General features: G+C 57.0%; 1 protein-coding gene across 1 annotated transcript in view; it reads right to left on the bottom strand.

The window, feature by feature from the left end:
- The window catches only part of PDE9A (phosphodiesterase 9A), a gene marked incomplete at its 5' end in the record, with an annotated part of 91,232 nt that overhangs the window by 1,286 nt on the left and 64,786 nt on the right, over positions 1–25,160 (bottom strand). Inside the window, 11 exons of the mRNA XM_082625526.1 lie at positions 1,426–1,521; positions 2,889–3,017; positions 3,479–3,583; positions 4,548–4,661; positions 7,990–8,146; positions 9,330–9,412; positions 9,604–9,708; positions 10,870–10,956; positions 13,530–13,604; positions 15,127–15,208; positions 21,576–21,660. Of these exons, the coding sequence (XP_082481652.1) occupies positions 1,426–1,521; positions 2,889–3,017; positions 3,479–3,583; positions 4,548–4,661; positions 7,990–8,146; positions 9,330–9,412; positions 9,604–9,708; positions 10,870–10,956; positions 13,530–13,604; positions 15,127–15,208; positions 21,576–21,660 (1,118 nt within the window). The remainder of the gene's footprint in view (positions 1–1,425; positions 1,522–2,888; positions 3,018–3,478; positions 3,584–4,547; positions 4,662–7,989; positions 8,147–9,329; positions 9,413–9,603; positions 9,709–10,869; positions 10,957–13,529; positions 13,605–15,126; positions 15,209–21,575; positions 21,661–25,160) is intronic.

Here is a 25,160-nt window from a genome sequence, read left to right as displayed (position 1 = left end):
ATGCGGGTGCGAAGTCCGAGGCCCTTTCACCTCTTTTGTGGGTCTGTTCTTTCTGGGAACAGGAAGGGGCCCTGGAGGGTCCTAGCGGCCCTTCTAGGCGGCTGGCCTGGGACCTGGAGACTGAGGCCTTCGCAGCGATGGCTCTCAGTTGACCCTGGGGAGTCAGGCCCCTTTAGCCCTCCCGTCAGGGGGCTCGGCAGGGGGACACCGCCTCTTCCATCTGTTCTCTGCATCATTTGCTCTTAGGTTCTTGGAGCTTCAGGACCCGTCTGTGACTTTTTTTTTTTTTTTTTTGCGGTACACGGGCCTCTCACTGTTGTGGCCTCTCCCGTTGCGGAGCACAGGCTCCGGACGGGCAGGCTCAGCAGCCATGGCTCACAGGCCCAGCCGCTCCACGGCATGTGGGATCTTCCCAGACCGGGGCACGAACCCGTATCCCCTGCATCGGCAGGCGGACTCTCAACCACTGCGCCACCATGGAAGCCCCGTCTGTGACTTCTTGGGAGAAGAATCCAAGTAGAGGAATCGGCTGCCAGCCTGGATTGCCCATCGACCCATAAGCATTTACCGAGCAACACAATGCGTGCGGCATTGTACACGAAGTTGGTCAAGAGCTGCACTGAGGCTCAGCGGGGCACAGTGGGAGTTCCTGGCTGCAAAGACGGGGTGGGGCCCTGCCCGCAGTGGGGACAAATGGCACAGAAGGGGACCCTTGGGGGGGTGTGGGGGGGACACCGGCCAAGGCCAGAGGGGGGACCAAGCCCGAGGTGGCAGGGACGGGCCCCGGAGAGAGGGGGTGGGAGGGTGGACGGAAGGGCTGCCACACCCAAGTGGCTGGACGTCATGGGGGGAGGTCCCAGGGGTCCCAAGCAGCAGGGGGACCTGAAGCAGATCTGCACACACTGGGGTCCTGCTTTGGCCAGACCAGCTTCTGGGGCTTTTCTGAAAACCTCTACCCCGGCTCTGAGCCTATGAACTGGGCCTCCCTGAAACACAGGACCAATCCCAACCGCAGCCTAGAGCCAGACCCAGACCCTCCTCAAGGTGCCACGCTGCCACGTGGCAGCCCTGTGGCCGGGTCGTGGTGGTGGCTTTTCCCGGGCCAGGGGGAGCGTCTCTTCCGCCGCCCTCCCTCTGCACAAAGTCAGCCCCAGGAGGAGGTGAGGGACCTGCACGGGGCCAGGGCGCTGCTCTGAGGGGATGCAGGCAGCCGAGGCGTTGTGATGCTCTGGATTTCCCATGGGCAATCACGACCACGGGGCACCGACTCCACCCGAGGTTCTGTGCATTCCATGCCGTGAGTTCCCCGAGGACTGACCCCTCTCCTCCGTGGGACGCACGAGCTCCCGTCTGGAGGGCCCCCCGGGTCGCGTGGCCAGGCCGTGCGGGCCCCGCGGCCCCCACGCCTGCAGCAGCCCGGCTCACCTCCTTCCTGGCGTCGTCCATTTGCTTCAGCTCCTCGTAGCGGTCTCTGGATTCCCACAGGGGCTGCAGCATGAGCTCCTCCACTGCAGGGAAGAGCTGCGAGGGAACAAACGGGCTCTCTCAACAGCTGGTCACCCTCGCAGAGAACGCAGGAGCAAAACCGTGCCAGGTCCCACGCGTCCCGGGAGAAAAGCCGCACAGGAAACGTGCTTCTGTCCAAGGGGCACTTTTGGACCCTCTTGGGTCTTGGCTGCAGCGGAATCCAAGGTGCCCGAGGTTTGAAGCCGTCTGGTCAATGAGTCCGGGAAGCCCTCGGGGAGGGAGAGCCCCTGCTCGCTGCCCACCCACCCCTTCCAGGTCCCTGTTTCCCGCTCTCACACTGTCCTTGCGGACCTGGCAGAAGCCACCCCCTGCCCTCTGCTTGAAGGAACCCCCGACTGTCCACCCTGTAGACTCTCATCTTCCGAACGCCAACCTCGCCCACTAGAGCCCTGGCAGCCCCGGGGTGGGAAGGGTGAGGCTGTTTCCCCCCGTCCCACTGCCGCGTGGCCCAGGACCCCTCCGCCCACTCCGTGCTCAGGCCTGGCCCTGCGGCTCCCGCCGCCCCGGGTCCACCTGCTGAGCATCTTTACCTTTGAGACTCAGCTCTGAGGGGCTTGCCTCCCACTCCGAGACCGCCGGCAAGCCCCAGGGAGCCCCGTGCACACAGCCCTCCGCCCCTAATGCTTCCTGTGCTTCCCCAGCCTGCTCCTGCCACCTGTGGGAGCCACCATCACCCTGCTGTGCACTGGCACCCGGTGCCCATGGGGAAGACCCCCCCAGCCTGAGGAAGGAAGCTGCAGGCAGGGAGACAAATTCTAGGAGGAACGGAGCCACGGGGGGTGTGCTGAGGGAGTTCTGGAAGGGTGCTGAGCAGGGCATGGGGCGCCCAGGCCAAGGAGGGTGGGCTCAGAGGTGGAGGCTTGAAGAAAGGCAGGACCAGGAGGGCCTGGGAGGGCGGGGCGGGGGGCTGTGTGCCCTGTGCTGGGGGCAGTGCGGAGCCATGGAAGGTTCGGGAGAGAGGCGGAGGCCGTCTCCTTGCTGAGGATTAACCTGGTGTCAGCTGTGTGCTGGGTGGGGTGGGGGGCAGGTTAGAGGGGCTTCTGTAGGCGGAGTTGAAAGGCTGACAGGGCCTTGGCGGGTGCCCTGGGAAGCGGAGCCCTGGGGGGGCCCCAGAGACACCATGGAGGAGGGTGGCCAGGGATGGGGCAGCTTTGCTGCTGGGTCGCTGCCCGGGGGGCGGGGCAGGAGGCCAGGAGGCGGGAGTCTGTTTCAAACACGCAGGTGTTAAGATGGGTGGGGGGCTTCAGGTGGGCGCCGGGCAGGCGGCCAGTGCACACGTGTGTCCGTGTGAGCGTGTGAGTGTGTGTGCACACATGTATTTATCACGGCTGGGTCACCAGCTTGTGGTGATGGTCACTCACCTTGGTCACCGTTTCGAACATCGGGATCAGGACGAAGTTGATGAACCCAGTTTGGGCCGTGGCCTTGGTCACTTTGTCCCGGTCCATGAAAGGGGCCACGGGAAGGCCCTCCGACTTCTCGCGGTCGCTCTGCGGGGAAGGCAGAGGACACAACGTTAAAGAAAGAAACACCCGTGGAATCTGGGAGTTTCCAGGATCATTGTCTGAGAAGAAGAGAGAAACAGCTAAACGCCAACGGAACCACCCGCATCATGCACATTAGTGACCACGTGGGAAGATGGGGACGCCGTGAGTGCGAACTAGGTGCCCGCTGGGCCTGCAGGGTCGTGCGGGGCGGAGGGGGAGCCCAGGGAGGGGGTTTAACTAGTGGTAACAGGGGCACTAATGTGGTAACAGTTTGACATTAGCTTTTCCTGTTGGTCCCTGTCTTTCGTGTCTCAAATTACACGTGTGCCTGCTGGGAAGGCTTCCGGAGGCAGTGATGCTGGCAGCCACCTTGGCCCGTCCATCACGCTGCCAACAGGAACCCAGTTAAGGGGCTAATGAGCCCAGGAGGCGTGATGCTGCGTGACGCTGTGTGATGCTCCTACCTGCATGAAATACTCCTCTAATAAACAGTCCACCCAGGGTTCCGCCACCTCCATCGGACGGACCTCGTTAGAGATGTCACAGCATTTTATCAGGATCATCTTCAGCTGAAAGAAGAGATCTGGAATCAGCTGTGCAACACGGGACACATCCCACAGTGCTGTGCGTCTGGACTCACCATCACCGGCCGGCGGGGAAGGAGGGCGGGTGATGCTGGCGGAGGGGAAGCCAGCATTGTTGCCCCCTGCCCCCCGCAAGGGCATACTTCCCGCTGCAGGGGGAAAACGGGGCATCCCTGCACCCCCGAGGGTCAGAACCTTTCCTGGAGGGGCCTGAGTAGTAGGAAAGCCCCTTTAACACACGGACGTTTTGTCATACAAACTATACACTGCAAAGCTCAGAAGTATCTTCTTGATGTTGAGAATATGCAAAAAATGTAGACAGACGGTATTGTCTGGAGGCAGAGGTTTAACAGATAACGAAAAAAAAAACAGCGAGTGGAGAGTGCTGGGACCCCAGAGCACTGAAGGGTGTGTTAGAGACACAGAGTGCAGGGGGTCCTCACGTAACAGCAGGGAGGGCGCCCACCGGCCTCGGCGCCTACCGCCTGAACACCGGGGAGGGATGCAGGGGTGGGAACCACAGTCCTGCCGGCTGGTCCAAGGGGCATCCAGGGCAGGACTCCACCTCTGCCACCCCCAGCACGGGGGGAGCAGTCACACAACTGTCAAGGCGGCCCTGGCTTCTGCCCTCTGCCCTCTGCTCCCAAGCCTGGCACTCCCCTGCGTTGGCCGGGCCTCTGTATGCTGGCTTATCTTCACCTACTTATAACCTTCAAATCGGAATGAGATGGGGGAATGGAAAAGGGGTGACTTTAACTAGGAGAGGGGGTCCTGCTGGGGTGACGGGGGTGCTTTCCCCGTTAAGTACTGTGACTTGGAAAACCGGCTTTACCGCCACCTTGCTCCAAGGCGAGGTTACACGTTTTCCTTTGGTGTTTTGGTTTCCAGTCTGAACTGGAGGGTGGCGCTCACTCACCGGCCCCCCAGAGAGGGAAGACAAGCCGCTCACCAGGGTCATGTGCTCGTCGTTGCTGTAGTCAAAATTCTCCATTTTTTCCTTGAAAGAATCCATAATTTCCGCGTGCCTCGCCATGTCAGTGGCCAAGATCAGTGTGATCATCCCCTGAGAAGTGAAGGCGAAGTGTGAACGCGGGGCACGATCCCAACAATTCCTCAGTGAGCGCCTGCTGTATGCGGAGCCCACTGCTCATACCACTTCATCTAGGCCTCATGCCAACGCCACGGGCGTGTCTAAGAACCACTGTCCTCATTTTTATAAAGAAACTGAGAGCCGGAGAGGCTGGGGAGCCTGCCCAGGCCTCAGCTGGCGAGTGGAAGGCTGAGGGGTGAGCCCAGGGCTGCCGGACACAGGCTGTGTCCCTGGAGAAGGCAGCGCATCGGGCCCGCCAAGACCATTCACCTGCAGAGGGCAGGCTCAGCATGTGTCTCCTTGCGAAGTCCAGACGCTTTCAGCCAAGGACAAATGCTTCCCGCTGATTTAGTAATTTAGATATATGGTTTGTTCCTCCCAGAGCTTGTTGTTGGAGGTCAGTGACCTATTTTCCAAGAGTATTTTTTTTCCTGTTATCTAATCTGTATGGGATTATATGTGCTCATCTTGCTTGGGAGTGATCAAAGTCTGATCATATAATAGCATTCTTCTATTAACGAATTTGTAGGTAAGGATGAAATAAAGGTTGTTTTGTTTTGTTCTTTTTGGCCGCGCCATGTGGAATGCGGGATCTTAGTTCCCCGACCAGGGATCGAACCCGCACCCCCTGCATTGGAAGCGCAGAGTCTTAACCACTGGACCGCTAGGGAAGTCCCCAAATAAGTTTTTTTTTTTTTTTTTAATTATTATTTATTTATTCATTTATTTATGGCTGTGTTGGCTCTTCGTTTCTGTGTGAGGGCTTTCTCTAGTTGCGGCAAGTGGGGGCCACTCCTCATCGCGGTGCGCGGGCCTCTCACTATCGCGGCCTCTCGTTGCGGAGCACAGGCTCCAGACGCGCAGGCTCAGTATTTGTGGCTCACGGGGCTAGTTGCTCCGCGGCATGTGGGATCTTCCCAGACCAGGGCTCGAACCCCTGTCCCTTGCATTGGCAGGCAGATTCTCAACCACTGCGCCACCAGGGAAGCCCCCCCAAATAAGTTTTTTAATACAAATATTTTGACCTTGTTAACCCAGTATTGGTTTAGTAGAAATAACATAATTTGAAACCATGATCATCCATCAACCCACTCATCCACCCATCAATTTATCTGTCTACTCATCCATCCACTTGTCCACTCACCCATCCATCCATCCATCCATCCATCCATCCACCCACCCGTCCGTCCGTCCGTCCATCCATCCATCCACCCACCCGTCCGTCCGTCCATCCATCCATCCACCCACCCGTCCGTCCGTCCATCCATCCATCCAACCATTCACTTGTCCACTCATCCATCCATCCATCCACCCACCCGCTTGTCCATCCATCCATCCATCTATTCAGTCATCCATCCATCCATCCTGCAAACATTTACAGAACACACCTCTGTGCTGAGTATGGTGTTCTACTTTTCCAAGAAAACACCACCACAAACATCAAATACAGAACTCAAATCAGACAAGACAGATAAAAAATGGGGGGGCATCACTGGCCTTTTGAATTGTGCCATTTCTCAGTCAAGATTTAATTGTATTATTAGTGAAGGATCTATTCCTATGATGAGCTATCCCTCAAAATATTCAAGGACGAAATATTATTAAAAATTGGGACAACGGATTTTACCCTTAGAAAGTGTTAATGTCAGTAAGGTGTTTGGGGCAAGATCACCCTGTGTCCCCGTGGCGGGCGGCATGAGGAGGGCCCCGTCCACTGGGGTGTGGCTCCTCCAGCAGGAGCGGGGTGCTGCTCTGACGACTCCACGCACAAAGGGGCTCAGCTGCTTGAATTCTCTGGGCCGAGAACCTGGCAGCGTTCCTCACCCGGCAGCCATCGGGGCAGCACAAAGGCAGGGTCCTTTCTTCAGGATTTGCCCCTTTACCTGCTTCACAGAAAGACTCACTACAGCTAGTGGAACAACGTGTAGCATGTGCCTGCTGGGTGGCTCCATAAACGTGGAAGGGAGGCCAGAAAGCCAGCAGATAAAGGGGAGATAACCGTACCAGGAATTGGTGATTCAACAAGGGTGGTAATTAAGCCCTGATTGAGCTCTGACTTCCTGGAAGCTGGAAGGATGGGGAATGAGGCTGCTGTTGTCTGATAAGGTGAAGCTATCAGTTCTCCTGGAGGGAGGGGAGTGTGTCCCGGCCCTGGGCTCTAGTGCCTCTTGGAGCAAGGCCACCGAGACACCGAACAGACACAGCGTGTGGCTCCTCCTACGCTGTGGACACGGCTCCCATTCGAGTCCCAGGGCTGCCGTGCTAAGTGCCACATGCTGGGGGACAGAACAGCAGGAAGGCATCCTCTCACAGTTCTGGAGGCCGCAAGTCTTGAAACCAAGGTGTCCCCTCTTGAAGGCTCCGGGGATGGTCCATTCCCTACCTCTTCCTGTTTCTGGTGGCCCCAACGCTCCTTGGCTTGTGTCCACATCACTCCTGTCTCTGCCCCTGTTGTCACACGGCCTCTCTGTATCTCTCCTCTGTGTGTCTCTTACGAGGACACTTGTCATTGGATTTCACATCCACATGGATAATCCGGGGTAACCTTATCTAAAGCTCCTAATTTAATTATGTCTGTAAAGACTCGTTCACAGGTCCTGGGGAGTCAGGCAGAGGACATACCTTTTTTTTTGTTTTTTTTTTGGTTGGGGGGTGGCTATCATTCAACCCACCTCACTCCTCCAAGATCTCTCTGACATCGCCCCTCCCCCGAACACGCCAGAGGATGGGGCACAGGGCTGCGTGCAGTGGGAACTCCTGTGTGTGTAGGGGCATCACTTTTAGTGAGTTGGAAGCATCTGACCCCAGACAGCTGGTCTCCCTCATCCTCTTCCCAAAGTGCCTCAAGCAGCAGAAATGTCTCTTCTGAAGTGGGTGGTGGGGCTGCAGGGGACAAGAGCAGGGCCTAGGGGACAGTGGTCAGGGTTCTGCTGGGCTGGATGCCACAGATGTGTCTGTCCAGGGCCTGCTCCCTTGAGCGAGTGACTGCCTGTGTCAGCCTCACTTTCCTGGGCTGTGAGATGAGAAAGGACCGATCTCAAAGGGTTCAATTAAATGGTGGCCGTGATCTGCAGGTCCACGGAACACCGTGCATGCGTGCCAAACACATACCTCTTCCCGGGGCACCACTTGGCCTTGGAGGAGGTTGGGGAGGAGGGCCGGTCCCCCAGGATCCCCGGTGGGGGACTGGGAGATCTTGGGAGCCTCAGGCACGGGGAGAGAGGGCTCCTACTCTCTGGTCGGGCTCACTGTCCCCCCGGTACCTCCCACTCTGCGGTGGGCATGCCCTCACCCCACACACCTGTCTGATCTGCTTGAAGCCCTCCGCCGGCACGCTGGAGAAGATGTTGCACTCGGGCTGGCTGAGGATCTGGAAGGCCACAGCACAGTGGTGGTTCTCCAGGGGCGAGATGTCATTGTAGCGGATGGCCAGCTCCGTGCGGGCGTTGATCTGGTACCTGGGGTTGGAGGAGAGAGCAGAAGGGCCCTCGGGCACTCGCACTCAGAGGCACCTTCGAGTCAGGGCAGCAGCGCTGGCGGGGGGTGGGGAGGTGTATGGAGGCTGGAAGGGATGGAGGGGACCACACTCTGCTCATGCCAGGAGCCCCCTTCTCCTGGCTCTCCTGGGTCTCCGCTGCCCCTCCAGCTGGATACCTCCACGTTGCTGTAGTCCTACCAGTGGAGGTCACCAAGAAGCCTCAGCGCCTCCCCATCACGTGCCCTCAAAATGGTGAGACACCCTGCAGACATTTTCAGTATGTGGAGGAGGACCAGGGTGCATTTTCACGTCAGCTGCTGTGGGCACGGCCCTTGGCTGGCCTGCGCTCGGGCACGTCATCCGAGTGTGAATTGAGGGGATGGATGCCCACGGGGACGCCTCCTCTGAGGGGCACAAATGTCCACACCTTGGAATCCGCTCTGGTCCTGACAAACGACGGCACGCTTCTCGGGCAGACCTGGTATCATCACCCACCCAGTGATACTAGATACGCAAATACACGAATTCGATAGAACCACCAATGTGCCACTAGGAACACAAACCAGCGCCACCTGGCCTGGACTCTGGCAGGTGCGTGGGGTGGCACTCGGGAGCCTTCGCCCCAGAGGCGGGAGTGGACCGACGTTCCAGCAAAGCCTGGCCCGTCCTCCTGGCTGCACGCCTTCCCTGGACCCTCCCCCCTCCCGCTCGTCCACAACCCTGCTCTTGCTGTCACAGCCCCTGCCTCTGCCTTGCTCCTGTTGGAAACAGGCTGGGGAGGCTGCCCACGGGGCAGTGAGATCCAGAGACCGGGGCGGGGGTTGCCCCTCCCTGTCCACGTGTGTGCGGGCGTCCCTGCCTGCTTCGGGGGGAGGGAGGTCCTGCTGCCATCGGGGCTCTGCCGGTGCAGACGAAGAGGGCTATGGCAGCCCCTCTGGGTTTGGTAACCTCCAAGGGTCCTGCCCCGGGAGGCCCAGGCCCCGGACAAAGTCCCAAGCGGCGAGCCATGTCCTAAGAGGTGGGGTGGAGCTGGGGGCTTAGGAGGCCTTGGCCGACATCTCCAGCTTGGAACTGGCAGAGGGTTGAGCTGAAAATTTCACCTCTGATACCCAGAGGCCCCTTTACAAGGGAAAAAGAGACAGAGAAAAAGACCGCGTACGTACGTGTTGTTGTAGCCTGGATGATCCAGATCATGGCAGATGGCCGCTGTCATTAAGATCAAGATATCCATTTGGGAAAATTTCTCCTGGATCAGAGAGAGAGTGGGACGGGGTGAGGAGGGGGCTGGAGTGGGGTGGGAAGCGGTTGATACAGGTGGATGAAGCCCCTCCAGCTGCTGGCCTGGTGGGGGAGGACCTGCCTCTCCCTGGGGCAGGGAGGGGGTGGGCGCCCATTTGCTCACTGACGAAGCTGGGCAGGGGGCTCCCCCAGACCCACCTGCAGCCTGCAGAGCCAGGTCATGCTGTACATCATCTGGGTGACACAGAAGCAGTGACGGAAGTTGTGGAAAGGGTTGTTACGGTAGTTGTCGTGCACGCAGAGCTGCGGAGACGAGAGGATCCGCCCTGTGGCCAGGTGCCCACCCCTCCCCCCAGCTCCTGGCACCTTCGTCCCAGTGCCAACTGCCTGCTCCCCGCCTGGTCCTCATCCAACTGCCCTCCCGTTTCCCGAGGGTGAGCACCAGGGGGCCCAGGGGCCTGAGGATGTCCAGGGGCCACGGCATGGCCCCCACGATCCCACTCCGGGGAAGGGGTCCCCAGGGGAGCCACGCTGGGGCGTGAAGCTTGGGGGGAGAGCTGGGGGTCTACATGCGGGGTGCTGGGTCCCCAGCCACCATCAAACCTTCCACAGGCTTTTAACATCTGGTTGTGAGCAGTATTTTATTAAAAAGAAAGATCTGGGGCTTCCCTGGTGGCACAGTGGTTAAGAATCTGCCTGCCAATGCAGGGGACATGGGTTCGAGTCCTGGTCTGGGAAGATCCCACATGCCGCGGAGCAACTAAACCCGTGCGCCACAACTACTGAGCCTGTGCTCTAGAGCCCGTGAGCCACAACTACTGAGCCCACGAGCCACAACTACTGAGCCCATGTGCCTAGAGCCCGTGCTCTGCAACAACAGAAGCCACCGCAATGAGAAGCCCACGCACCGCAATGAAGAGTAGCCCCCGCTTGCCACAACTAGAGAAAGTCCGCGCGCAGCAACGAAGACCCAATGCAGCCAAAAAATAATAGTAATAAATAAAATAAATTAATTAAAAAAAAAGAAAGATCTGCTGCTAAATACACACTCTCTCACACACACACCCTGGCAATCACACAAACGCAGTCACGTGCATACGGTTACACACGTTCACATGCACACGTACATGCACACGCCCCACAAGCATGCAGGCACCGGCACTCACACACAATCACACGCACACACACACAAATACAGACGTACACTCACATGCACGTGCTGCTTAGAACACCCTGCTTCACCTGACCCTCCCCGGTTCTTACTATTTTCTCGCTCACCAGAGCAGGGACCTAAGGGCAGAGAGTGTTTTGGGGGAGGGGGACAGGCAGAGACTGGCTGACCGTCCCCGCAGGGCTCTCATAGAAGCGTGGCTTCCGTCTGCAGGAAGCCCAGGGCCATCAGGAAGGCGCCCACAGTCCATTCCCATGAAACTGTGTTGGGGGGACAGGGGGCCTGACACTCACCAGCCACCTCTTGAGGGTGATGGGGTTGATGCCAAACTCCCTGACCAGGCCGAGGTCGTGGTACATGTGCTCTAAGCAGCTCAGCATCTGCGGGCACAGGAGCAGAAGGACGGTCAGGAGCCAGAGCGGCCAGGAGACGCGCTCAGGGCAGGCCGGGTGGCTTCTCCAGCCGCACAGAGAGTCTGCCGGGGAAACTGGAAGCCACCCCCAGCCCATCCCAGAACTGGGATGATGTCCCAGATGGAAAGTCCTTGATGGCCACCACACATGGCTCTTTCTCGAGGGCATGGCACACATGCAGACCGGGTGCCAGAGTTTGGAAACGGGGGCCTTGAAGGAGCCCCTGGTAGAGCGCTGGGACTGCAGGGTCCCGGGTGAGAGCGGGAGGGCTGGAGTCCAGGCTGCTGGCCGGCTGCTGCCCGGATCACCCCAGCTTTGCCAGCAGCACGAGCGCCCAGCCAGGGTTTTGCCGTCCAGAGGGGCTGTGGATCCGACAGCCCCACTCCCCGTCCCACCAGCCTATTCGCAGCTGCGGGCAACCCCCAGGAGCTGAAATATTTGCTGTGAAATCAGAGTCAAGAGGCGGAGGTGATCGGCAGACAAAACCATCTGGTGCCACTTATGTGGCAGCTTCGGAGCAGGAGTGACGCATCTGTGCATCTGTTTGCGCGCTGACACTGCGGCGGGCCCTGGGCTGGGCAGCTGGATGATGCTGTGTGTGGAGGATGCACGAGGTGACCGAGAGGCCCCGCAGCCTTCGAGCCCGCGCTCGGCAGACGCGGCGTCGGGGGGAGCACTCAGAGGTCAGCCCGCGAGAGGGGAGCAGCGGGAAGTCACCCCCCCGCCTGGTTTGCGATCGGAGAATGCTGGGCCCCTGGGTGACGCAGGGTGCGTCACCCCCCTTGAAGGGAGAGAGGTGAACCACCACCACCCGGGAGCCCTGAAGTTCTTGGGGTGCAAGCTGCTGCTTGGGTGGCCAGATGCAGTTTTGGGGGCCAGGCGGACTGTTGAAGCTTTCAGGTGTGTCCCTGTAGCTGTTCACATTTGCCGTCCACACTCCAAAGTTCCTGGCATCCCCAGAGGCCAGGGCTCCCGTCTTTGAGCACCTCTGGTTTGCCACTGTGGGCAGCTAGGTGCTTTTCGGAAGCACCGGGACCCCTCCCAGGTTGCCCGGGGTCACGGAGGTGTACTGGCGAGGGCCTGGGCCGGCAGACGCCCACACGGGCCAAGCCCACTGGCAGGGGGCTGGTCCCTCCTTTCATCCCTGCCCTGATGGCGGCTGCACATACATCCCGAGTGTGGAGGACCGCCTTCGCATCCCGGATGCGTGGACCCTTCCACCTCTGAAAGGGAGGGTGGCGTTCCCTCTCTGGCCACAAGCAGCCGGTGTTCCAAGGAGACAGGAATGGCGGGGGTTCTGCCATCAGGGCCCCAGCTTTGCTCTTCCTCCCTGGGGGCTGCTGAGGTAAAAACAACTTTGGGGAGAGTGAGATGTGCTCGGTAGCGGCACTCGTCCACCTGCTGGAAGCAGGGCTGCGTGTTCTGAGCTCCTGTGCGTCCAGGCCAGCTGGGTCCCCTGTTCAGTGGGAGCTTTTGGGACAAGAGGTCCTAATGCTTCTCCTGGAAGATCTGACTCTTCTCCTCCTGCCATGGTCCCCCTCCACCAGGTCCATTTCTGACCATGCATCCATCTGGCAGTTGACAGCTGCACACTTAGAATGCCTCCCCCACCCCTGAACTTGCAGCTCCAGCCCTGCGTGCTGACTGGTTGGACGGTTTGGAGCACACGTGTCACCTAGTTCCTTTTCTCAGGCGCCGGCCAGCACGCGGCTCTTCTCAGGGTGGACCAGGCGGGGTGGAGGCGGGATCTGCACTTTCCTGGCCCCTCTTGCTGGGGCTTTTCTCATCCTGGGAGTCCAGCCAGGGAAGGCAGTTCACACAGGAGATTCCAGGCCCAGGCGGGGACAACCTGGATGGTGAACGCTCAGCGCACACCGTTCCTTTCCTGGAGCGCAGGGAAGTCACTCTGCTGATCTCGTCCAAGTGGGTGAGCCCCTCCGGGCAGCCTTTCTGGGCTTCTGTGTTACCAGAAAGCAGGCAAGAGTCTGTGGATTCTGGTGGCCTCATGTCCACGTGGAGGGACTTTTTGTTTTCTCCGGGTTCACAGAGAGGAAGGTATAACTGATATTATAGACTAAACAACAACAAAACGATCCCCATGTTTGTGTTTTCTCAGCAAAAGAGGAATTTTAAAGAAGTGTGTTGTTGCTGCAAGAAGTCGCTCTGGGTCTCCGAGGTCTCACAGCGGCCCGGGTCGCCTACTCTCAGCAGCATGTCCAGGGGAAGCTCCTTCCTGAAATACTCCCCAAGCCCGGGAGGCCTGCGGAGTGCAGGCCCAGGGAGCAGGACGCAGCCCGGGGGGCTGCTGGGCGGAGGTGGTGCACGAGCAGCCAGAGCCCGGGTTCGAGGCCCCGCCGTTCACCTGCTCCTTGGCTCTGACGCCCCTTCCCGAGCCCACCAAGGGGCAGTTTGGCTGCCAACCTGGAGAATCAAGTTGAAAGACAAACAAGACGGAGGAGAAGCCGAGGAGAAGAGCGATGGGGCCGCTCCCGTCTGGTCCCCGGAGGCCGGTCCCGGTCCCGGGTGGCTCCTGCACTCACCTCGTTGGGTTCCCAGAGCCAGACGTCGAAGGTGGGCTTCCGCAGGGCGTCTACGGTCTCGGGGGACAGCAGGTACTGGCGGGGACAGGAGAGCACTGTGAGCACGCACGGGGGCCTCTGGGTGGAGACGATGGCTGGCCGTGCCTTCTCCATTCTCCTCTCGCCCCCCTCTCAGGACACCTGGGTACCTTCTCAAAGGCTACACCCACGAGAATTCTGGAGGGGTCAAAACTACGGGGACGGACAACCCACCAGTGGTGGTCGGGCACCAGGAATGACTGCACAGGGGGCGAGGGGGCGCTTGGGGGAGACAGAACGTTCACCCCTTGACCGTGGTGGAGGGTACGTGACCACGTAAGCCTGTCCCACTTGACAGCGCTCTGCCCTGCAGAAGGTGACCTTTACTGCATGCTAACGACATCCCGAGAAACCTGACTTTAAAAAATGCAATAAAGTGAAATCAAGGGAAATAATTTTTACTTGGCATAAATTCAAATAATCTAAGAAGCTACTTTGAGGTTTGCTTTCGGACGCTGTCACTGGTTTAGCCGTGGGCTACAACAGCCCAGCTTGCTGGGGGCAGGCGCTGGTTCTACGGAAGACCGGAATTCAGGTTACATTGTCAGAGGAAACAGAAGGTTTTAGACCTAAGACAGTCACGGTGTTTTGGAATTAGATATAGTCGTCTCCTAGGTCCTTCCGTTTGTTTTTTAAAAGGAACCACTGTGGAGGACTGGCACCTTTTGTTCTGGGCCTAAGCTGGGCCTCGTGACTCCCTGGGGTAGATCCTGGGGTGTGGGTCACGTATTCCTGTGGGGTAGGGCACTCGTGTCCGTGTGAAAACCTTGGACAGTATTTAGCTTGTCTTTCGTATCCGAGCTGGGGAAGCCCCTGGCAGGGAGGCTCTGGGAGGTTCTTTGCTGCTGTGGGAAGTCGGGGGGTGGCCTTGGGCACGGCCAGGCGCCCTGTCTGCAGGATCCCGGCCACTGCGAAGCCCAAATCTTAGTGGGAGAGCATGCAAAGAACAGCTGGGCCAGGATCCTGCTCAGTCACCAGCTGCAGGCATTGTGAGATGGGGGACCACCATCACTGGACCCCTCTTTTGCAGCTGTCTGAAGAACCCTACCCCCCGTTCCCAGGGCACTGCTGCTCTAACAAGGGCTGAGGTTCTCTTGTAATGGAGAAATCCTTTGTGACCAAAAAGCAAAACTTCTCACAACAACTACATGTTGTTCAGGGACAGGAGATGCAGCGAAGCAGATTTTAAGTAATTTAGTTAAAAATGAAAGTTCTTTCAAGTAACACTTGCACGTAAGAACCGTTTGTTCACTGAGCCGGCGATGGGGGCTGGCTGGACACCGGGGGGGAGCTCCGATCTCTTGGAGCTTGGTCTGGGACCACTGTGGCTAAACAAACGTCAAAGAGAAAATATATCTTGCCTAAGAAAAACGGGAGCGTTCCACAGCCCAGGGCCCGGGAGGGAGCTGGTTTTGCAGCTGTGCAGATGGCAGGGGCCGGGTTGGGAGGCCAGGGGGGCCGAGGGTGGGAGGCTGTGGACGCTGACTGTGGTTTCTTCAGGGACAGGATGTCACCTTACCTTGGGATAAGTGGGGACATCGCGTCGAGATGTCAACTTCTTGCTGTTATCCAAAAAACTGTACTTACAGGGACAGCTGGTCCTGAAGGGAAAAGCAAAGATTGTTTCCGGCGCTGCCGCCTTGGTCTTGGTGTCACTTGGGCAGTGGATTGCGGGGACCTCATGGGAGAAATACCGAAAAATGCCAAACCCAACCCAATCCGCATCCCACAAACCCCTTTGGTCTTATTTGTTACAGAAGAATAAGTCATAAAGCCAGTGACGCCTCATTGCTAAACCCCAAAGACCCTGCCTGGACCTCCTGAGATAATACTGAGCTCTCAGCAAACATGGCATCTTCATTTTAGAGAAGCTCCTGCAAATCTCTTTTAAATGATGCGAGCAAAATACGTTTCTTCTAAAAAATTCAAAAAACACAGAAGCAAAGTAAAAAAAAGTTAAGTCCCCTTTCACCCACTTCTTTCCTCTAAATCTCACACCTGGCAATGCCTTCTGTTAAGTTTGGGGTACCTTTCCAGAACGTTCCTAGGTATGGACACACACGGACAGCCCCTGGTCCTTTTAAGTAAGGATGGAACTGTACCAGGCTTGCTCTCTGGCAACTTGCTTTTCCCACTACCATGTCACAAATACACTGCTGCTGCTTCAAAGAGCTCGAGCTCATCAAAAAGCGAGACCTCCTCGGGACCTTGGTCGTGATGGACCTCGTAAGGTCATCAATCCCGCCTCCTGTGATAGACCTTCTGGATGTCCCCAACTGTTCCCCTTACACACACGTCGAGAGGCGAGTTTGATCTCTGACTCTGCTTTGCATTCCTTAACATCAAGGCATCAAGAACAGAACAGGGACTTCCCTGGCGGTCCAGTGGTTAAGACTTGCGCTTCCGATGCAGGGGGCCCGGGTTCTATCCCTGGTCGGGGAACTAAGATCCCACATGCCTCGGGTTGCGGCAACAAAAGCAAAACAAAACAAAAGAACAGAACAAAAGGAGCCTGGTGGTTTTGGAGGGAAGCCCCCTTCCGACATCAGGGGCGAGTGTGCTGGCCCGAGGGGGTCACAGCCAGGGACTGCAGGTCGGGGCTGCTCCAGGAGAGCCGGCAGCACCTGGGCTCCCAGCCCACATGGGCACCTTAACTCCTCTGGAAGGAACTTGAAGTCCCCCCACCTCGAATAGGGAGCACAGCGGGGGTGGCGGGAGAGTCTAACACCCCAGTCCTCGCCCTGCTCCTGCCTTGCGTGAGATTCCCAGGCTGGGGATGGGGCCAGCACAGAAGCTCATGCATTTTGGAAATAAACTTCCATCTTCCAGGAGAGCAATTTATACTGTATTGTAAGAGCCGTAAAGAAATTCACATCCTTTAAGCTGCAAGGCTCCTCTGGAGAAGTTATCATAAGGAAAGAATTAGCCGTAAACAAACATCTTGAAGGTATTCATCACAGTGTCATCTGTTGCTGCAAAAACACAAAACCAAACTAGAACCCACCGGAATGTCCCCCAATGGGAAATAATTTAAACCATTATGGTACTTCAACAGGGAGGGTTATTATGTCATCTTTAATTATGAGTATTATGTGAAGCGAGGGAATTTTGGGTGAAAAGGGAAAAAGAAACGTTGCCTACAGTATGTCCTGAAAGGTACTGCAAGACAATCGACCACGGAATGAGGAGAAAAGAACTCAGTGGGTGGGTGAAAAGGAGTGCTGGACCGCGGCCTTCTGGAAAAATGTCTGAGGCTGCACTTTCTTTTACTGACTGTTTACAATGTTGTAAATGAAAAAAAATTACAACAGTATTTCGTAGCTGTTTTTCACAACTGGCTATCTGTGCGTAGAAGAACATCTGGGAAGCTCAGGACTGGGTTTTGACTGGGAGCAGCGAGGTTGCTGTTATTTTTACTGACTTGCCCCCCTCATCAGTATAGTCTGGAGGTTTGACAAGGTGCCTATGCCACTTGCAAACTCAGAGTAATACGCCTGCTTCCTTTTTGGAAAAAGAGCCTCAGTATTACTTTCTTGGCGTGCTGCTATTCCTTCCCTCCACCCGATGCTAGCGAAAATCATCCGAGCTGCTTAAGACAGCTTCGTGTATGGAGTGGGATTTTAAGACAGATTTAGCAAAAGGGTAACCAAATGAACCAAGAAAACGCGCCAACCAAACGCTTCCCGTGGTCGCCCTTGTCAACGAGAACTCCCATGTACACACAGGTGTCTGAGCCGTGAGAACCTGGTCTGTGACTTAAGAGCACAGGTAGCGTCGTCATTATTTCTTTTCTGCTTTTAACCTCTTTTGTACAAACATCCACACACGTGCCGTGCAGGTCAGTCCCGCGCCTTTCCCAGGAGGGCTGCGTAAGCTTCCACCACCGAAGATGATTTGACTGCTGGAATCCACTGCTTCCTTGAAAATCCCAGCGTTGGGGGGTCCCGCCTCGGCCAGGCAGCCCTGCCTGCTCCCTCTTTGCCCCGCCGCCACGGGAACCAGCGTCCTCCAGCTGACAGAGCAGCTGGCATGGCGCCTTTTCTTTTCTTTCTGTTTGGGGCTGGTTTTGGCTTTCATTTTCTGCGCGCCCAGCCTCCCCCGCTCCTGGGGCTCAGTCCAGTGGTCAAGGCCATTTGTTTGGGATGAAAGCGGAGAGGACAGACCCCAGAGCCCTCAGATGCCTCTCCGTGTTCCTGCAGCCCCCACGTGCTCGGCGGGGCCGGGCCCTGCCCTGAATGCGGGCGGGCAATCCTCCCTGTTTCCTCTTGGGGAAAAAGCCAAGAGAAACCCAAGGCCTGCGTCTCAGGGGAGTGCGGCTTGTTCCGAGGGTGTCTGTGGGCCTGCGCCTCATCCGACCCAACTGCCATCGCTATTCCCTAGCGAAAGGCGGCTCTGGTCCACGCAGACCCCCGGCTCCAGGCCACGCTGGGGTGTGCCTGTGGGGGGTGAAGGTGCTCATCGCTTCGGGCTCACTGGCCACCCGAGCGGGTGCAGACCTGAGCTCAGCCGGGCTGGTGCCTTTGTTCCCCTCTCCGCCCCCGAGAGGCAGGATCACCGCCCGGCTGGGTGGACATCCTCAGAGAGAGCTGCTCAGCTGTGCGACTTCCCCCCCAGGTAACGAGCCTGGTCCCAGGACGCTGAATGACTGCACGGCCCCCTTGCACGATTAAGATGGAACCCAGCCGCCAACAGAGACGAGGGGCAGTGCAAGCAGCTTATCCTTCATCTGAGTTAATTTCTCCATAAAGAAAAGGGCAGGGCTGCTTGTACGGGGCACAGAGGGCTGCTAGGCTCCTGGGCCAGGGTCCCAGGTGGGTGATGCTGCTGTGGAGTAGCCCTGAGCCCAGGAGGCTGCATTTCTTTTTTCGCAATGTGTCAGCACTGTTTGAGACTTTACCCCATTCTGTTTTTGATTGAAGAGTCACCATTACCTGTCTCTCACCTACATGGGCTGCTGTGAAAACTGCCTGCTGAGAAGACATGGCTCTAGAAGCGGCTGGGGCACAGGGAAGGCTCCTCTTTGGATCACAGCACTGTGAGTTCCAAAAATGTATTGATACTTCTTGCGGGGGGCGTGGGGCGTGGAAGAGGCTTCAGTACTTGGATGAGCCCCGGCTCTGCCCACTTTGCCCCCGACGGGTGCCTGCAGGTGACATCTTGCTTCCCTTGTGCTCTGAAATCGGGCAGGTCTTCTCCACGTGGTCTATTGTGTCCCCCAAGAATCATATGTTGATGTTCTAACCCCCAGTACCTGTGAATGTGACCTCATTTGGAAATAGGGCTGTAACAGACGTAATGAGTTAAGATTGGTCACACCACGTAGGCTGGCCCCTCATCCAATACGACTGGTGTCTTTTTTTTTTTTTTTTTTTTTTTTTTTTGCGGCACGTGGGCCTCTCACTGTTGTGGCCTCTCCCGTTGCGAAGCACAGGCTCCGGACGCCCAGGCTCAGCAGCCATGGCTCACGGGCCCAGCCGCTCTGCGGCATGTGGGATCTTCCCGGACCAGGGCACGAACCCGTGTCCCCTGCATCGGCAGGCAGACTCTCAACCACTGCGCCACCAGGGAAGCCCTGGTGTCTTTTTTAAAAAGGGCCATTTGGACACAGAGACAGACACATACAAAAAAACAGGCCATGTGGAGACAGAGGTAGAGACTGGAGTGATGCTCTACAAGCCAAGGGGCCCCAGGAATTGCTGACAACCCCTAGAAGCTGGGAGAGAGGCATGGAACAGTTTCTCCCCGAGAGCCTTCAGAGGGAGCCTGGCCATCATGACACCTTCATTCCAGACTTTTAGCCCCCAGAACTGGGGGAAAATAAATTCCTATTGTTTTCAGCCCTGCAGTTTGTGGTCCTTTGTTATAGCAGCCACAGGAAACTAATACCACTTGGACGAACTTTTGTTTTTTCTCTTGCAACCTGACCCACAGGGCAGTGCACGCCAGAAAGCACAGCAGGAGCATCACGGTGCCCCTGCCCCAGCCTGGCTCTTACAGAAGGGGTGGCGGAGGGTGCCTGCGACACGGCCGGCGGGGCAGGACCAGCAGGCGGGGGCTCCTGACTCACCCCGGCTGCTCTGGGCAGGTGGCAGGATTGAATCATTTGAGAAGGGATGAGAGGCCTCATTATAAAACACCTTCTGCTTTTGAATCACTATGTCATGCCCCTGAAACTAACCTAACACTGAAAATCAACTATACCTCAAAACAAAACCCAAACCCAAACCCCGCCTCCTGCAAGTGCTCTGTGGGCTGCGTGGCTGCAGCATGTTTATGGGTGAGGTGACCCTACAGAGGGGACACGGGGAACGGGGCCCAGGGGCACCACCCGCTCGCCACAGCAGACACGGCACTCAGCCACGGGCCGCCAGTCTGAGGCTGCTTGCAGAGCGGCCGGGACAGGGCCTGGCAAATTAGCTTTTCTCCCCTGGGCGTTAGGACTGGCCACAGCACGGAGGTCCAGCACGTGGCAGCCAGAGGGCTAAGCTGAGCCATCCAGATCCTGAGCCCGAGGACGACACCGTGACCAGGGGCCTCCTTCCAGCTGCTGAGCCAGGGCCCCGCCGTGGGGCTGCACGGGCAACTCCAGGGCTCTTACTGGGTCACGTGAGGGATCTGCCTCCTGACCCCATAGAACCTTCCGCTTCAGGGACGGTGAGGACGAATTATTCACTCACAATTTTCTGTCGTCACGAACTCCTTTGCCCGACTTCCCCCAAATCCAATGGGATGAGACATCCTGAAGTCCAAAACACTTGACAAGTGAGCGGGCCAGGAAAGTGGCGTGGTCCCCGGAAGACACGCACCAACAGGCTTGGAGCCCATCAGGCTAGTCCCCGAGCCGCCCTGAGGCCGCCAGCCCCGCCCCAAGCCTGTGACCACCAGCTTCCCCTTTGCCTCCTGCACCAAAGGCCCTTGCATGCAGCCACACTCTGCAGTAAGCAGGCTGCCCTCAATTTTGAAAAGTTAGGAAATGATCTTCAAGATGTCGGGTGGCCTCGTAAGCCAATTTGGTGCGCTTGCACCGGGCCGTTCGCAGGTTCGTTAGTCCTGTTAAATCCTGCTGAGCCCCAGCTGTAACCTCAGCCTCCTTAGTGGCGTGGCGTTCCGGGGGTGACAGGCCACACCGTCACCACGCGGTCTCTGGACAGGTGACCACGGGCGTGCAGCAACGCGGGAGAGCACACAGGTGCAAGCCGGTCCTGTCAGCAGGGCACTCGGCACAGCCCCGCACACAGCAAGCGCTCAGTGTGTGCAACATCCAGCATCACCTTGGCGGACACGCTGCATCTCTGCCCTTGACCTCAACATCTGCTTTAACCACGCTTTCGGCCAAGGGTCTGGCTGTAGCCCAAACCCCACTTTCCAAAAAATGCCTGGGGCATGTTTTTCCTGGATTTCGGCAGCCTGGGCCACCTTACCCTGGCTCCCTAGGGGCACGTGTGGAGGGACCCTTATTCCGCGGGACAGGTGATTTCTGTGTCCAGAACGTGGCATCACTCCCCTGACGGGCCGCTCTGTGCTATGGGGACGTCCGCACGGGATTGGGGCCTTGGGGACACCAGGACGCTCGTCCCCTGGAAGCCAAAGGCCTTTCTCCTTTTATCGTTCTCCTTTTCAAAACATCGATGCCAACTTTGTTGAAGTCGGGGCCGTGAATCCTAACACTTTGATCTGCAAGCAGATTACTCTCCTTTTCTGTGAAGTCATCCTCCCAGCCTCCCTCTGCCATAAAGTCTCTTTTATGATAAGAAAGCTGTGTAACTGAAAAGCAAATCCCAGACGGTGCCCACCCCAGCCAGAGCTGGGATTCTCCAGCTTTGCTTTTGGGGAAAAAAGCCCCCAGGGCCCCCCTCGGCTCCGCCTGGCCACGCAGAGCCCATCCCTGGCCGTCTGCCGCGCTCGCCCCTGGCCATCTGCCGCACTCGCCCCTGCCCATCTGCCGCGCTCGCCCAGCGCAGACCTTACCTGTTGCTTCTGGCTGCCAGCTCTTCCCTCATCTTTTTAATGTCACTCTTGCATTTCTCAACCTCCACCACTTTCAGTCCTTCCACTGGAGACCAAGAGAAACAAGGGGGTTACCATGGATACACGTGGAGGCTGGGGAGGCTGGTGACTGGGGGCTCGCCTGTGGCTCCCATGTCCCCGGGGGCGGGGGGTGGAAGCTGGCTCAGACACTGGCTCCCACTCCCGCCCATGCCACTGCTTCTCAGGCTTCCCCCCTCACGCAGCTCAGCCACAGCCTGTGCATCACGTTCATCCACACGGGCCCTCGAGGACAGAAGCCCCTCCTCCTCCCCGCTTCCCGAATCTCCACTGTTCCCGCACCTACTTCTTGCTTCTTCTCCGTACCCCTAAGTGCCAGGTGAGGACACAGGACAGAGGATCTTTTATCCCCCAAAGAAAAAGGGGGTACGTGTTCCCAGGGTAGTAAAATGCAATGAAGGGCTCGGGGAGCAAAACCACAGCCTTCCCAGCAAGGACGAAAGTTTCGTTAAGGTAAAAGCTTTGCATTTGAAGGTCCTGGGTAGAGCAGTTAACCGGGACAAGTGTTGACTTGAAATGGATGAGAAATGATCCGGCCAGCTGAAGGACGGGTGGAACCTGCGCTTGGTCACATTCCCAGGGTCCTGCAGCTCGGGGTCCCCTAAGTCAGAACATTCTTTTTGTTTTCATCAAAGGATGAACTGGCGCTTATGCCTGCCAGTGAGCATTCAACTTCAAGACGTTCACTCTGGCAGGTGCATATTTAGCTCAGAAACGCTGCCAGTTTTGGGATGGCTTTCAGATTAGAGTCAGTTCATAAGAAATAAAAAAAGATTAGCTTTGTTACTTGGTAATCACACCTTGATTTTTATGCAGAAAGATACTACCCACGATGCCACTCATTCCCCTTTCCATCAGGCGGCTCGGGATATGGCTAAAAATAAAATGCAGGTGATTTCTAAAAGAAAAACAAAGCAACTCAGCGACTTCCGCAGGCTTCCATCCATCTCCCATCCGGAGGAACTGTCAGCGGTTCTGGAGCTCGCGGCTGGGGGAACTCTCCCAGCGCCGAGCCCCCGGGCAGCCCGCCAGGAACCACAACCTCCCAGGGTGGGTTTTCTAAGCATTTCAGTGTCCGGGGCCAGGCGGGGGCAAGACTATGTGAAACCACTGCTTCTTTCCGCCCAGTGGCAGGAATCTGGAGGATCTGGTACTCGGATCTGGTCCCCGTGACCTGCTTCTGTGCCGTGCGGGATCCCAAGGGAGAGGCTCAAACACCATCTCCACCCTCCTGTACCAGGACGCGGGACCAGCGAGGTGGGGAAGCCAGGGAACTGGACATCGGTACTTTGTGCTCCCACCAAGAGCCCACACCCTCCTTTGGGGTGGGGTGCTCTCAGCACCTTCTTGCATCGCGGACCCCGTTAGGAGGTGGATGAAACCATGGGTCCTCTTCCAAGAAAAAGCACATCAGCACACACCCTTTACGGTTTGCATTTGGACCAGGCGTGCGCGGCCTCCCAGGCATTTCTCGGCCTCCGTCCCATTGCAGGACGCTTACCCCGAGGAGGAAAGGACCACCGCGGAGCTGTGTCTGCGGGTCTGCTAATGGGACAGATGGTAGATTCAACATCAGTGTCAGGAAGGGGCCCAGGAAGGGGCTGTTAACACGTAAAGGGCAGAAAATCTTGGAAAGTTGAATAGATCTGGAGAAGAGACCTGGCATGTGGCATAGACTTGGATCCAAAGAGTGGATCCAGCTGGGGAAGAGATGGAGCACACAGTATAGAGTCCAAACAGGGTAGCGGTGCCCTGCCTGTCAGGGTCCACGGATACCATTCATTACGTTTCCAGCATCACCTCTCTGAATACAAAATAACCTATGATCATTGTAGAAAATGGAGGAAATACAGAGTATCTCAAAGAAGGGTATTTAAAAATTTATCCATGGGACTTCCCTGGTGGCACAGTGGTTAAGATTCCGTCTGCCAATGCAGGGGACACGGGTTCGAGCTCTGGTCCGGGAAGATCCCACATGCCGCAGAGCAACTAAGCCCGTGTGCCACAACTACTGAGCCTGCGCTCTAGATCCCATGAGCCACAACTACTGAGCCCGCGTGCCACAACTACTGAAGCCCGTGCGCCTACAGCCCATGCTCCGCAGCAAGAGAAGCCACCGCAGTGAGAAGCCTGTGCACCGCAACCAACAGTAGCCCCTGCTTGCCACAACTAGAGAAAGCCCGCTTGCAGCAACAAAGACCCAATGCAGCCAAAAAAAAAAAAAAAATTTATCCATGATCCTATTGGCCCAGAGAACTCATTTAATATTGCATATATTGGTGTGTATCCTTCCAGGCATTTTTCTCCCACCCCCATGCAATCTAAATATCTATTTATCTTTCTTAATTTAAAAAAGGCAGAATTGGGATCATGTTTTCTCATTTGCTTTTCTCCATCATCAACAAGTCAAGGATGCTCCTGTTAGCAGCTGCCTCCTAGCTCATGGTTTTTGGTGGTTGCCTGATGTTTCATGGTGTGGATATTGAAATTGATGTAGATCAGGTTCCTTGGCCATTTATTGGGGGTGATGTTAAGATTAAGCCTTTTGGGCAACACGGGATGATAGAATTTACCGCAGCGATGTTTAGGAAATAGAGCCTCGTTGCCAAGGAGATTGATAATGGGTAATGAGATGGCAAAAGTGCATTAATCAATGGAAGAGAAAAACAATGCGTCTCGGGATTGAAGAGCCAGACCGCCGGGAGGAAGCCAGGAGGCAGTGAGGGCGCTCGGCGGATTCAGGTACCAGCAGACCCAGGGCTGCCGCTCCCAGGCCTTGCTGGACACCAGGCTGCCTTGTGGAAGATCCTGGGGGAGGGAGAAGGCCGTCCGAGCTGGGCCACCCCCAGGTCCTGCACTGACACCAGGGAGGACTCAGGGTTGAGACGGATGTCAGTTTCCCACTCGTCAGTCTCAAACTTTAAACACAGGCGGGTGCGGACCAGAACCCCAAACTAAAGCACAGGCTCCGCAGCCCCAGGCTGACTGGCAGTGTGAGCGCCACCTGGCACTGCTGTTCTCTCAGACTTTAGAAGGGGTTCTGCGGGCCTCCGTAGGTCAGGGCCACCCTAGAGGACTTTAAAGAATGATTTTCTAAGAGGGACACTGGCTTCGGGGATGGGGCCTCAGCAGGCAGGAGTAACAGCACGGTCACGGTCAGGTCACGAAGGCAGCTCTGTCCTACTCCCTTCTCCCCCTGACCCGCTGGGCTCTCCTGAGAGGCCGGCTGTGGGCAGGCGGGGCCCTAGTTAGGCTGCAGAGCTTTGAAACTTGTTTATAGCCACGTAGGAATAGAGCCTCGGGTTTCAGCACTTCCTCCAAGGACTTTGGTAAAGAATTTGCATAAAGCACATTTCCCCAGTGACAAAAAGAAAAGCAAGTTTTGGTTTCAGTCTTCGGGGTTGTTTGCATGACCTGGCTGTAAACTTTGCCCCATGGGGCCAGCTCTCTAGTCTGTAGGTTCTGGGCCAGGCCCCGGCAGGGATAAAGGCTGAACAGGGGCAGGAC

Source organism: Mesoplodon mirus, assembly GCF_964341445.2.
Source record: "Mesoplodon mirus genome assembly, chromosome: 6".
Classification (NCBI taxonomy): Eukaryota; Metazoa; Chordata; class Mammalia; order Artiodactyla; family Ziphiidae; genus Mesoplodon; species Mesoplodon mirus.
Note: the sequence above shows the minus strand (reverse complement) of the source record. Positions and strands in the feature narration are given on the sequence as shown.